Source organism: Chaetodon trifascialis, chromosome 21 (genome assembly GCF_039877785.1).
Source record: "Chaetodon trifascialis isolate fChaTrf1 chromosome 21, fChaTrf1.hap1, whole genome shotgun sequence".
NCBI lineage: Eukaryota > Metazoa > Chordata > Actinopteri > Chaetodontiformes > Chaetodontidae > Chaetodon > Chaetodon trifascialis.
The window spans coordinates 12266069-12280587 of NC_092076.1; the positions used below are offsets into that span (position 1 = coordinate 12266069).

At 45.3% G+C, this 14519-nt stretch overlaps 1 protein-coding gene across 1 annotated transcript; it reads left to right on the forward strand.

Moving 5' to 3' along the window:
- Positions 1–1149: 1149 nt before the first annotated feature.
- On the forward strand, positions 1150–6622 carry metrn (meteorin, glial cell differentiation regulator). The gene is made up of 4 exons (XM_070991500.1): positions 1150–1464; positions 2168–2601; positions 4147–4206; positions 4832–6622. Exons 1-4 carry the CDS (start codon positions 1358–1360, stop codon positions 5143–5145), a joined length of 915 nt encoding a protein of 304 aa, XP_070847601.1. The 5' UTR covers positions 1150–1357; the 3' UTR covers positions 5146–6622.
- Positions 6623–14519: the final 7897 nt, after the last annotated feature.

Genomic DNA, 14519 nt, shown 5'->3' on the forward strand with positions numbered 1-14519 from the left:
GAGGCGCTCAGCGGGGTAAAGGGCAGAGGGCATGACAAACAGAGGAGGCTAAATCTTCATTACCATCATATCATGAATCAGGTTAGCATTGCTGAGCTGTGACCTGTGCTGCATGTCTCCTCTTCTGTCTGCCTCGTTTCATATTCACTCCAAGCCGTGTGAAGATGATATATGTTGTTACATTTCAGAAGAGTTTGAAATGGCCAGAAGGAAAAGGCTGCTAATCAAATCCACACAGGACAAGCTTTATTTTAAGAAAGTTTAACAACCATGACAAGCAGAAAGTGGGAATGGTAGAAAAGTTATGAAATGTTTTGAAAACTAACACTTGTCAGCATCACAGTGCATGTTTCTGGTGTATTTAAAGTCCCACTCCACTCAAATATGTTCTGACTGTGTCCTCATTTGGATGTTTGACCTTCGCAGGAATGAGAATTTTGTTTTCATCTGAGGAGGGAAAGTTTCTCTGTTTCTGTTAAATTTGAGTTGAACACACATATTTCACAATTACTGTGATAGCCAATCCCTGTCCAGTGTGCAACTTACACAAGCCAGAACTTACGTCTCCAGGGCACAAACACTGAGAATGGACATTTCAGTGAAATATGAGACATCTTGTGTCCAGTATTTAAACTTTTTGTGGTAGAAAGTCTGGGTTTTTAAGGAGGCAGTTGATGTAATTTCGAGAAATTTGAATTTGTTAATGAAAATGATTGTACTTATTGTATTTTTATATGTCTTAAATCACATTTAGAGGGGGTCCTTACACAGTTATATCAGTAGCATATTAAAATCAACAAACTATAAAATGATTAGATTTAGTAATAAAAAAATAATTAAACCAGTTCCAGTAATGAAAGCTAAAATAAATGGGGAAAAAAAGAAGAAATAATAAGAGGAATAATGAAATAAAGCGGTGGTTTCCGTGCACTCATTCACCGGAAAGTTAATTAGTATATTTTATGCAGACAAGCCAAACACAATAGCGACTGAAACTTGGTTTATCTTTGCATACTGTTACTGATTCTGCAGGCCAGACGTCCCTCCCCCTCCGCCGTGTGAGTGGTTTAAAGTTTCACTTCTCGCTCTCTGATTGGTCCGTGAAGTTTTTCTGAGGGGGAATAAGTTGAGAGCGCTGCGTCCCCTGACGCACAGCAGCCCGGAGGAGCTCAGAGGACAGTTTAGCAGTATTCTCTTATCTTACACATTAGGGTAAGAGGATACAAGACTATGGAGGTTATCAGAGATAGACTCAGATTCGTTTTATAGAGGCATTTAACTCGCAGAGGTTTAGGACGTCGCAGCTTTGGAATAATCCTTTTAATCGTTTTTAACTTTGCATCACCCACTGTCGAAAATGTCTGGTTTTGGAGTTTGGATTAATCCAATTGGGATTCTACTTTTAGCCGTTTTTGACGTGGCTTCTTCAAGCTATTCTGAAGACCAGTGCAGCTGGAGAGGCAGGCAAGTATTTCATATGGTCCCATTTCATCTGCGCTGATTCAGGCTGAATGAGAGGATGATTGAAAAAGTGCCGCTCAGAGATGCTACAGGTGGCTCATGTTTTCAGAGTGGACAATGCTCGGTTGTGGACGTGTTGAGACTTGTCATTAGGGCGCAATCTAAATGTTTCTAGTGCTCTGCAGCGGTTGTCCTGCGGGCTGTCTGCAGGAGGCATGGGGGGTCCAGACAGACAGGAGACTGAGGGATTAACTGTGAAGCTCGGAGAAAAAGCACGCCGTGCGTGCAATTATCGACGGGCAGTTCAATTTTACATTTGTTGTTGTAACTCCTGCAGACTTTCACATGCACATTACAGTTTAAGTTTGGCCCTGAAGATGCAATGATTGGCGCCTGATTAGTGCTTTCACAGAGCTGCCAGTAGGCGGCGCTTTCTCTGGGTATGTCCATATCTAAAGTTCTACTAAAGCAGGATTTTTCCTTCGTTTTATGTCATCTGGGGTTTCTACTCATTTCTTAGAGAAAGGTCGGTTTAAGTTGACTGTTAACAGAGTTCATGGTTAATTTATCCACCCTGCAGTTTACCGATGTAGTTGTTTCAGGAATGTACCCACAGATGATGTAAGGGACCCAAACTTTTGCTTTGAATAAATATTACAGGAACCTTATATGACCTTGTCTTCCTCCCTTTTTTTCCTCCCCACAGTGGTTTGTCCCAGCAGCAGGGCAGCGTGGAGCAGATCTCCCTGCACTGCTCTGAGGGCACACTGGACTGGCTGTATCCCAAAGGGGCCCTGCGCCTCAGCCTCTCACCCCGCTTGCCCTCTGTGGCGGTGGGGCCCGGCGGCAGCAGCTCGGGCCTCATCACGGCCTGCGTCAAGCCTTCGGAGCAGTTCCACGGCGCCCAGCTGTACCTGGAGAGAGACGGGGTCCTGGAGCTCCTGGTGGGGGACCGCCTGGAGTCCTCTCCTCCTCCCAGGGTCCGCTGCTTCAGCCGCCTACCTGGGGAGAGGGTGGCTCTCTTCCTGCAAGCGACACCTCATCAGGACATCAGCAGGAGGATCGCCTCCTTCCGCTACGAGCTGAGAGGGGACTGGACCGCTCGCCTGTCTCTGGACTCCAACCCCATCAGCAGTGAAGGTGAGTCATTGCGGCAGGAGACAGCCATGTTGGTCTGTGTGTGGCTACTTGAGGTCAAACATGAGGAGGCACGTATTTGTACTTAGAATTTCTAGTTAAGGTAATTGAAAACAGTTCAAGTTTTCTTTCTTTCTTTCTTTCTTTCTTTCTTTCTTTCTTTCTTTCTTTCTTTCCATTTGTTTGACTTTTCGGCCACAAAAAAAAACTGCGCTCAAAGTTCTTTTTCCTACGTCCTGAACTGTTTGGGAAATGCAAGGTTTGAACCCACCACTGATGACAGCATACACCATAAAACGCTCCCTGCAGATGATTCATACTTCATAGCAGGCCTCTGTGGGCTGCCTGGACTTTCCACGGCCCATGCAGAGTGCAGAGAGGAGGAAGTGGCCAAACTTTCCCCCGAGGCATGCTGGTCTGGAGTAGGAGAGGGGGAGCCGCCGAGTGGAGAGGAGAGGGGGGGGGACAAAAGCACAGTATGTGGGGCTTTCTCCAGAGTCCAGAGCCCTTTGAATGGGTGCCGCATGAGTATTCTGGGATTACTGCTGTCGCCTAGGCGACAGGGAGGCCTCTGCCCAGCTGAGATGCTCTTCTCTTTTGTTGAGCTGCCTCTCTGTGGGGAGACTTGTCTGTAGGAGTATACTCCCCCTCCACCCTAGATCTCCCTCTCTCTCTCTCTCTCTCTCTCTCTCACACACACACACACACACACACACACACACACACACACACACACACACACACACACACACACACACACACACACACACACACAGATTAGGTTTGGAAGGGGGTTTGCTGTGGAGTAGAGAGGAAGGAATCTCATTTATCAAGAGGTTTTCACTAAGGAGGAGAATGTGTGGGGTGGGCAAGGGGCCTCCAAAGAACCACAAGGAGAACTTTAAAAAATGCCAGGACATTTTTTTTTCTGTGCAGCTCAGTCTGTGCAGACGGGCCGAGCTTCGCTGGTTTGCTTTACATTTCTTTGCCCATTTGCAAATCCGTTTCTGACTCTTAAGTAAGGTGCACTGTATTTTTATGTTTTTTCCACAGTTTTTAAGAAAAGTTTTCAATCCGTAGGAGAAAGAAAATGTTTCCTGGGAAGTGGGATTATGCGCCATTAAAAAAAAAAATCTTTGAAGTCCTCCCCCGCTCCCTGTCCTTGGCCCCTGTCTAGCAAGCTTTGATGAGGTGTGACTGTAGACACCATGAAAGGCTCTAAGGGGGGAAGTTGTCTAGGGGTGGAAGAGCCTCGCACCTTAAAGCTCCACTGGTCCTCCTCTGCCAACTGTAAAAGTAGCAGCTGTCTGTTAGAACGCAGTGGTTGGTCTCTCCTTTGTTACCCGTCTTTGCACAGAGTTTTAGGTCTGGATTTGCATCTCGCATTCCTGTGCATGCGATTTGGAAATGCGGTCTTTGATTTCCGGAGGCTCGGTTTAATTATTAGCATATAGGTGTTTTCTAGCGGTTCAGTAGAGTGTTGTGTGAGGTCACCAACTGACTCTCCCTCTCTTTTCTTTCCCTTTCCTCCCCTTGTTGTCTCTCCAGATGCCTGCAGACCCTGCAACAACACTGAGATTCTGATGGCAGTTTGCACCAGTGACTTTGGTAAGTTGCTTGATATAACCAGTTGCTGATAAAACATAAAACCCCAAAAAATCAGGAATGGAGTGTTACTCAGATCTCCTGCCCACCAGTTCAGCCAAGATTAAGAAATTAAACCAGACCACCAAATGGCAAGAAGTCAAGCCAAGCCACAGAGCATAATGATTTCTTGTACAAATCGCTTGTGTTGAATCGGTTTAAAGTCAGAGCACCCCAGTGCCTCCAAATCCTCTCCTCTTCAAGGTGCAAAGGTTAAAGGTGAAACAGCAAATCTGTGCACCCCCTACCAACACACACACACAGGAACCCCTAATGGAGGCACTGTAGTGGACTAATCCTAACATCACCCCCCTCGAGAAGGAGCAGTGGACTAATCTGCGCGCCTCTGATTGAGCTGTAATGGCACTGAGGAAAAGTTCAGCTGGCAACAAAAGTTTGAAGGATTAGCGAGCAGGCGTGGGCCTTCATGCAGATTTTAGCATCAGTCGTAGCCCCACAAAGAACTGCACCTCCAGCTAAAATAGGACAACACATAGCAAGACATTTGAGCAAACTTAAAGGCATAAATTAAAATCATGCATCGTAGAATGAGCATAGAAATTGACCTGAATGTCCTGTTTATCCACAGTTGTGCGAGGGAACATCCGATCGGTGGTGGAGGATGAGAACCTACAAGCAGCAGTGATCAAGGTCAGCGCCACCCGGGTGTTTCGCCAGAAGTACGCGCTGTTCACCGGCAACAGTCGCCTGACCAGCCGGGGCGAGGTGAGGACTCTGCTGCAGTGTGGCGTCAAACCGGGCCCCGGCAGCTTTCTGTTCACCGGCCGGGTCCACTTTGGAGAGGCCTGGTTGGGCTGCGCTCCACGCTACAAGGACTTCCAGCGTGCGTACACTATAGCTAAAGCAGCCCAGCAGATCCCCTGTGAGCTGCCTGTAGACTGAGTTAAAAACTCTCCGCCAGCTTGTCTGCCACTCAAGAGTCGAGGCCGTACTGAGAGCCAGGCCAAACTCAGCCCTGTTCCACGTTTCGGAAGAAGCCATTGCGCAACTGGCTGATGGAGCCGTGGTGCCACCAACGGATATCCCATCGTCTTCCCAAAGGACTGAGGAGTGAAATGGACTTTTCCCAATTCCATTTCAGTGCAATATGCAGCCACCGGGTCAGAAAGAGCCAGGTGGAGCTGTGACATGAGGGAAGTGCTTGAAATGAAGATTATAAGCATTTGGCATTGGACAGTTTGTACACACAGTGATGCCATTATGGAGGCTGAGAGGAAATCTATTGTTCAAAACTTTCCATTGGGGATAAATTAAGTCAAGCCATTAATTCAGGCCTATTGAAAGTCATTGCTAAGGAACTCAGGAAGATTTCTTAAAAGTTCTATAGAAAGCTTACCGCCTATTAGTTGGTATCCCAGCGAGGATTCACTTTAGGCACCTTTTGTTCAGAAAAGAAGTTTTGCAGGCCGCCCCTGTACTGGGGTCATCCTCAGTGTTACTGTTATTAAGGAGATTATTAAAAAAGTCCTCACAAAACAAAATGTTAAAAAAAGAAATATATATATATATATTTGCACTGATAAAGGAAAGGGAATGATCTGGAAAGTGTGATGCTGCAAGCACTGAAAACCAAATAAAAAGCAACTATATGTAGCATAGTGGAGCGATTGAGAATTTAATATATGTACAGGTGAGCACGTACAGTAGAAACACAAAGCTAAGGCTACCTGAGCAGACGTCACAGCTCAAACGAGTGCTGAAAGCACGTTCACATTCCAGCCAACTCCGAGATTCTGCTTGTGTAAGGAGATGCAGGCTTTGGAAGACGCCACATTTCTTTTCAGCAGCCATGCAATATTTCTGCAAAATTCAAATTAATTGGACTATATTTGACTTTCAAGAGAATTATTTTAAAAAATATAGAATTGCAGCAGTGTTGCCAAAGCAGTTCTAAGTTTTGATGCTGTCATATATTATCACATGTAAGAGGAAACTAAAAACAAGGAGCTATTTTATGACGTGAAGTAAAACAAGATATTCACCTTCGGAAAACTGATGACAACAGCCATCGAGAACTGAAGTCCAGATGATCTAGAATCCTCTGGCTGGACTGGGCTAGCTCAAGAGAAACATAAAATATGCATTAAATGTGTAAAATTCTGCTCTGTAAAATGATTTCATATCTGATGTGCACTATATCAACCAGGGGAGGGGTTCATACCAAATTACCAGCGGTATGTCTTAAATGCGTACACTGCCATTTTTATTTTGTATGTGAATTTATGTCAATATCAATGTGAATGTAAATATGTTCATAAGAAATTCTAGAAACAACGGCATGAAAAAACAACATGGTGTCAGTATTGTGGATTATTTTTGTGTTTGTCTGTGTTATTAAAATGTACTGTAAGAAAACAGGCTTGATGTTTTTGGGTGGATTTCTTTTCTCGTGTTTCCACTTTGAACTCTTTCTTTGGTCGTTTCACGCTCCACGAGCATAATGCAGCTGCATCACTCATTTATCAGCACTCTCACCATCATCAATGCAGTTTAACTCCGCTTATAGTATCTGCGTTCAAAGGTTTCTACATGGTAAACTTTTCTCAGACATAAGTCACTTCAAGTACCCATGAATCAGATCCCTGAAAGCGCTGAACAAATGGCATGCCTGAGAGAGCGAGAGGCCTAAGAGGCGGAGAGATTTAGGGAGTGTTTAGGACCCTGAGGGTGTTTGGACGGGGCAGGAGGTAGAAAACAGCGTTTGGAATTCTGTTGTCCTCGGCCTCCCATTTTCAGGATTCAGGAAGCAATAAATTGCCATTAAGGGAGCGCCGTGGCAGACTCGGCTGAGCGGAGGTGCCACACAGTCGCTCACTTCATCCTGACCACGTGCACCCGAGGACATAATCAAACCGAGTGTCTGTCCTGCTCAGACCTTCAGCCCGGAGCCACAGTTTGTTTCCTACCTCAACTCAATTTATCCACAGCGCCACAGAGCATATCTGTTACCTGTCAGATGAGGAGCTGCATGGTCGATTACACAGAAACATCCATGATACTATGATAAATTCACCACCTGTTTCTACTCCTGGCAAAATTCTGCAGAACCATGTACTGCACACACCTCAGTAAAATCTGAGATTTACTGCACGCAGTAAATCCGTTTGAAAAAGAGCAGCTGGGGAATTAACATGGCGTTTAGGTTAAATGGAAAAAGAATGACAAAAGCTCGACATGCCTCCTATGTCTGGCAAGATATCTCCCATAGAAAGCCTGACACTGGTTTGCCACTGCATCAGTAGTTCATGTGAGTGAGCCTCCAACCTCCCCAGCTATTTACTGCCTCAGTGCCCCTTTAAAACATCCCGTAGCTGGGGGCCCCGAGCTGCACGGCCCTGCACACACACACTCCTCTGCCCCCTCCCCTCCAGTCCTTCTGAGGTTACTGCTGCAGGGCTGATAAGCCAAAACAAAGAGCACTCAAATTATACTCCCTCAACTAATACATCATGTGACATTTTGACAAAGCTCAAACTTCCTGCATTGTTGTCACTTCTTTGTGACCCCGGATTGAACCCCCAAAATTGCAGCATTGATATCGCTGCAGCCACAGTGACACAGTGACACATTTTGGTTTTGCACTTGCTAAATAAAAGCTATCGCCAGTGGTGGAAGAAGTATTCAGAAGTATTAATAGCACATACTCCACTACAAGTCCAGAATTCAAAACTGTAAGTCAAAGTTTGTATCACAACAGCTAAATGTATTTAAAGTATCAAAAGTAAAAGTACTCATTCTGCAGTAAAATCATCCCTATCTATGTAAAAAAAAACAAAAAACTTCGTTCTAGTTGCATACATACATGGACTCAGTCGTACAGCAGGCTTAAAGCAACACTGCATTCACTCAGCTTCATACGGCACGTACTGATTCATACAGAGTCATGGGTCATCACAGCAGCAGACAGGAGGCAGACAGAGTGTGTGTGTGTGTGTGTGTGTGAGTGTGTGTGTGTGTGTGTGTGTGTGCGTGTGTGTGTGTGTGTGTGTGTTATTTTAGGTCGAGTCCCCTCCATTATCAGGGGAGTCTGCAACATCAACAAGGTCGACATCTTATTGTGACCTCCAGACATCCACGTACTCTAGTATAAGTAAGTATAAGCCAAGTTGAAGGACATTTAGGTCGTCTCAGGTCAGCTAACCATGCCAATGCACAAATATCACTTTACTTTATACGCATAAATATCTCCCAAGGTTTCATTCCACCATTGCCTACTGCACTCGTTCCTGTCTAAATATATACACAGAGTATAGTCCAAATCCATCTTTGGGAACAGAAAAAGAATATTTTAAAACTATGTCTACAGAACTTGTTGCTCGAGACCCTCCAAACATGTTTTTGTAATCACCAGTCCTGGTGTTGATTATACTGCACATCGCTGATGATCGCACACACTTCTTTAATGCTGGGTGATTTTCATTTGTTCTGCCGAGCGCTGCAGGCACACAATAAACCTTCCTCCCCCCGTCCAAATCCACCCCCCGCCTCTCTTTATTCTGTCCTGTTGTGTGGCTGAGGTGAGGTATGGACACGCCAAAGCGGGAAGCACTCAGGAAAGGAGAATCCAAAGCAACGGGAGAGGGCCGTTGGGTGTGGACTTCCGTCAGCCCCTGGGGGAGTTTGAGGAAAGTGGCTGGAGACAAAGCTCCAGAGATGAGAGCGCAGACAGGGGCAAAGTGCTCCTGGACACTCCCTTGTAGTCCAGCACAACAACGCCGCACCCAGTGCACAGGTCCTGTGTTTCCAGCAGAATCTCTCCCTGTTATTCAGCTATATAAAGGTCCATGAACCCCTGATGCTTGCTAATCCCTCTCATTGGACTTATCCATGTGCATTCATTGCAATTTTACAGCCGCCCCCTAAGATATGTAACTGGAGCAACATCAGTTAATTTGCCTCAGTTATCAAAAAACTCTTAATATCCTGTAACAGTCTTAAAGTAAACTCCTAATTCATTTGTGTCCCTGTTCTATAGCCCGAGCCCTCACACTCATCCTTCACCTGGATCGCTCTCTACTGGAACTGTCTTTTTCATGGGTTCATCATCTAATTTCTTCCCACAGCTTGGTGCACAGCTGCTGAGCGTTGTGCTGTTGTGGATCCAAAACGGTGGTTGCGATGCTCTGACACACACTTGATACAATCTGCCTCTCTGTGCCAAAAGACGCTGGAGGCTTGCAAATAACTGAATCTCTGTAACTCTTCGTCTGCTTTGCTTTTCCAGTGACTCACTCTGGTTCCTCAGCGACGGGTGAGAAAGAGGCTGGTGGTGAGCACTTGGACTATTTTCAATTCGACTGTCCTTCAAATACTTTCAGATAAGACACAGAAATCCATCCCGGCATGTTAGCAGCATGCATGTATCAAATCTCTGCACATTCCTACTGTGTGATTACACGTTAGGCCGCAGAAGGAAGACTTCAGGGCATTTCTGTACAGCTTCTGTATAAACTAGATGAGTAAGAAGTGATGAACAAACAGAGCTGTGGCTTTATTTTCCAAATAAACTAATTACGCTGCCATGCTGCCAATCCAACATACTGCAACCAAGCATCAGGCCAAGCGCTCTGTCCACCTCTTCCTGTGACTCAGTGGCTGTGCATCTTGCTGCCTCTCCATCAGCTAAGCACCAGCTGACAGTGAGCGTGAAGTCCATGACCACACTCTGGTATCGCAGATTCCCAGCTGACAAGTTCTGGTTCCCATAACACCCTCGCACAGCTGGGAGCGATGATTCCCAAGTGGAAACTGTGAATGTTCACGTCTGAGAACATGCTAACTTGCTATCAAGCCAGGGGAATGCATGCGGTGACCAAACAACAGGCATCATGCCCTGCCTGCCTGCATCGTGCCATTTTTATGGCTTCTGGCGCAACAATTTTTATAAGACACTGACTCATATTGGTCTTCCTTTAGTGAGCATTTTACAAAATCTGGTGAGAGAGCAATGTGGTCAGCTTTAAAGTAGAGTGGGCAGTTTGGGAGGGTTGAGAGGTCAAAGCCGAATAGAGAACAAGTGCAGAGCGGTGCAAGAGCATGTTTATCTGGCCATGTTATCCTTCTGAAGTACTGAAGGGAGGAGAGCGAGGAGCCCCCTTTGTTCCTCAAGAGCCTGCAGATGGCTGTAATCCCTTCCAAAATGCGCACTGAAAATCAATCAAGACAGGGTGGACATGGTGTTTGAGTGTGGAGGCGGGCGACACTTTTCGCAGGGAGGGGGTCCCGCAAAGAAACACAAGTTGGGTCAAACAAGCGTCTTTGGTGCTTTCCCGCCAAAAAAAGTATTGTAAGGAAAGACAGAGGGAATGAATTGCGAGCCCCCTCCAATGAAGGCCCACTCGCTACCCCTCTGTTTGAGCTGAACACAGCTGCCATCTCCTCACTGTATCCTGGGGCTGACATCGCCTGAAGGGGGTACAACCACAAAACCTCCAAACACTGACATCATGCTCTAATAAGGCTACTTAGAGACACTGAGTGTGGCAGGATGCGGGGAAACAGGCTCACATAGCAAAGGAGAGAGATGCACGGACAGATGCTAACATCAGCAGGCTAACATGCTCAAAATGTCAATACTGATGGTGAGAAGGTATAATGTTTACCATGTTAGCCACTGTAGCATGCTAAGTTTTAATGGCAATCAAGGTATTTCATTAAAAGCTAAAACTATCAACCTCATGGTGGCGCTAGAGGAGAAGTCAGGCGATCTCCAAAGTTGGAGGGTTTCATCCCTTCATATCAATGACCATCATATGTTAATTTCCCAAGAGTAACTCGCATTTTCCTTCATTTGCTCCGATGCTAACTCATCTCTAACCAGAGCGCTTTGTAATACAACAACACTTGAATTCTGTGTCTTGCTTCCTCGTGTAGCTGACCTCACTCGGCCCTCTGGATCCTAAACGTCAGCCAGCCTGAGAGTCTGCCCACGACGAGGAAGCACACCTGTCTTTAGAAGGCCTCTTCAACCCTGCCAATTAACCTGCAGGATTATGGTTCTCTAAGTAAACCTGCCTGATTGTCTGCACAAAGAGGAGAAACCTCCCTGGCCGATCAGATCAGTTCTTCTCTCACTACCTGCCACCCACCTCTGTGTTTCTCCCATCTAATCCTGCTTCACCGCAGCCTCCCCTTTTGCACTCATGTCATCTTTGTCCTCAGAGAAGTGGTCTTAGGTTACCTCCTCAGGGACATATTGCACTGTGCCCATTGTTCAAATTGTTTATTAAGGAAAGAGGTAGGCAGGAACGAAACTGCCACTCACAGTGGTTTTGTTATGTTACTAGTATCTCATTGCATTTTTCTCCTGGAAATGCAGCTTCAGGGCAGGATTTGTCAACAGATACGCTCAGTGTGCAGTGCAATGAAATATGAGAAAACGTGCAGATATTTAAAAGCACTTTTATTATGAAACTCGTGGCTGTTCATTTATCAATATCAATCATTTTGATTGTTAGATTATCAATTGGTAACATGTAGGGATGTTAACGGTTAACTATTAATCAGTTACATCTTACGCTAATGATTTCTCTTACCTTGGGGCTATCAGCTTCCTTAGCCTGGGGCTAAGTGCAGCATGGAAAACCTATGTGTTAAAATAAAAGCACCAGTCCACGACCATCACCTAGTTGGAGATTACAATTTATTACTTGTAATCAAAGATGTGAACTTATATGATTGATACTAAGCAAGCCACTGAACTCATAAACAATTCTGTATATATCTGATCTCAAACCCTTTCTCATTGCCAACATGTGTTGTAGCTGCACTGCATTCTGGTCTATTGAGGTAACTGTTGCTGGAAACTTGGCGTCAGTGGATTTCTCCTGGCTGACCCTTGAATATCAGTGCAAAGAGAGTCCAGAAGGAAACTCTTGCATTTTAGCTCTGTTTTGGTCTCCATCAACTCTTCAGTTGCTAAATGCTCGACTAGCTAGTTCTTCTAGTTCCAGTTATAATAACTATAATAATCCACAAACTACCCTGTAAGCAGTTTTAAACGTAGAGGTGATGGGAAAAACATGTCTTCTCCTGGTTTTGGGGGTACTGACCCTTTAAGAGTGTTTCAGGTTGGTTTTTCCTTTTAACATTCATGAAAATGAAACTTTTAAGTTACATACTTCTCTCATGGTGCAATGTGACTAAGCAATGCTAAGTGGCTGCTGAGAGCACTTTTCATGCTGGATCGAGCATAGAAAAAAAAAAGGAGAAACTCGTGAAGCCATTTATGCGTCAGATGTGCTGACAGTCGGGCGGCATGTTTATATTCCAACAAAGTGCACTCAGACACTGTGCATCAGCCCAGCCGCTGTGGCCTGTCTGATGTGTCAGAAGCTGCCGAGCCTTCCTCTCCCTTCGCTCTACGCTCATTCCAGGGGAACATGTGCGCTGGAATTCTCCCCCAATTAAGACAGGGATTAGCCAGGTCCGCTGTGGGAACCGACCGAGTGTGGGAAAACAGAGGGTCTGTCCCTCTCTCCTTCCCTCACCGACACTCAGCCTCATTCTCACTCGCTCTTGTTCATGGAGCTGCCTCCCTCCCCTGTCTTTCTCACCCTTACTGTAACTCTTCCTCCTCCTTTTTCTCACCCTATATTCGGTCTTTCCTCAGCATTCTCATTTTAGACCCTTCAGTTTGTCTCTTTGCAGCTCACTCTGTTGAAGCCTCATTTCAAAAAAATCAATTTTTCATTGTTTCCCCTCTCATCTTTTTAATTATGCACACTGACCCCTTTTATTTTTTCCCCTTTTCATTCTTTTTTTCCCCCTCTTTCTTAGCCACCCAGAATCTCCATAGCTTTCAGCCCTAATTCTTCAAGGTTTTCTGAAGTGCATGGTTCTTCTGTGCTCCCCTCTCCTGCCCCTTCCCTCCTCCCTCTTAATGCCTCTCCAGCCTTCATGCTGAAAGCTTGTCTGGAGGGGAGCTGGGGACTCTTGCATGAATAGTCTGAGACTGTCAGACTGAAGGAGGGGGTCGAAAAGACAGCTCATCAGAAAAGAAAAGACAGGTGTCTCAGAAAATAGACACTTGCATAACTTATGTTGGCATTGTTGCATTCATTAATTAAAATCCAACATAAAAAAAATCGTGTTCAGCTAAGCTATCGTCATGTTGCACATGCAACCTGCAGCAACCTCAAAATGAACCGTAATTCTTATCAGTCTCACGGGAGAATTCAATAAACAACCCACAAAACCTGAATGAGCATTGACTGAGCTTCCATGGGAACATCCTGGCTGAACTTCATGCCCACTTTTCCATTGTCACTACATCTCTTTCTCATGATCTTGCAATACTCGCACTATCACACTGGATTCCTCTCCCCGCTGCCTCCACATTCCTCGTACTCACTGTCACCTTTTCTTCCTCGTTCCCACTCTCCCTCTCCTTTCCTTGTGTTCCCATAAATCCCTTCCCCGTGCACTCCTCCACACAAGGCTTGTCCGTTCCAATTACGGCAGGGCCGTCCAGCCCCCGGCTCACACACTCTGCACACACAGTCCGCTCTCATTAAGCCTGTATCAATTAGGCATTAACCTCCTAAAACAAAGGGCCTCTTGACGAGCGGCCCATCGCAGGCCATGTGAGGTACTTCCTCTGCATCGCTCCACCCTGCTTCCCATCCTCAGAACGACACATTCACCCAACCTCTTTCCCACTGTGCTGGCCACTGAACAAATCCGGGCCCAAAGCACCACCAAGCAAACAGGAGAGCAGAGAAAGTGATTAAGCATCAAATTGTTTACTTGCAGTTGTGATGTTGATTAGGTAGTAATTTAATGGTTAACATGAAGCAGAATGCCAGTGTTCTGTGTGTTCTTATCAAAACCTTTCTTCTTCTTCTTTTTATTATTATTATTTTGTTGGTGGTTTCATACCTGAAATTTTGAAATCTCAAATATCATGCAGCATTTTGTTCTAAATTCCTGAATGAATAATGTGAAACATATTTAAAAAGTCGCATCCAGTTTTTTTTTTTATTTCAGACGACAAAAAAGGAGCATACACTTTTGCGATGGATCAAAAAGACAAAGAAAGATAAGAAAATGTGTATTTTTGGTTGAGATGAGAGCCTGACATGACGGCATGGATGTGCAAATTACAGGCTTTTTATTTAGCCAGTTTAACGTGATATGAAACTGGAGAGTGTTGAACTCTTTACTACAGAGGAACATCTTTACAATATTACAAAACATAATGCAGGAGAACAGAACGACTGCTGTCCTTGTGAAGCTTGAAATCTTCGGGTGTGATG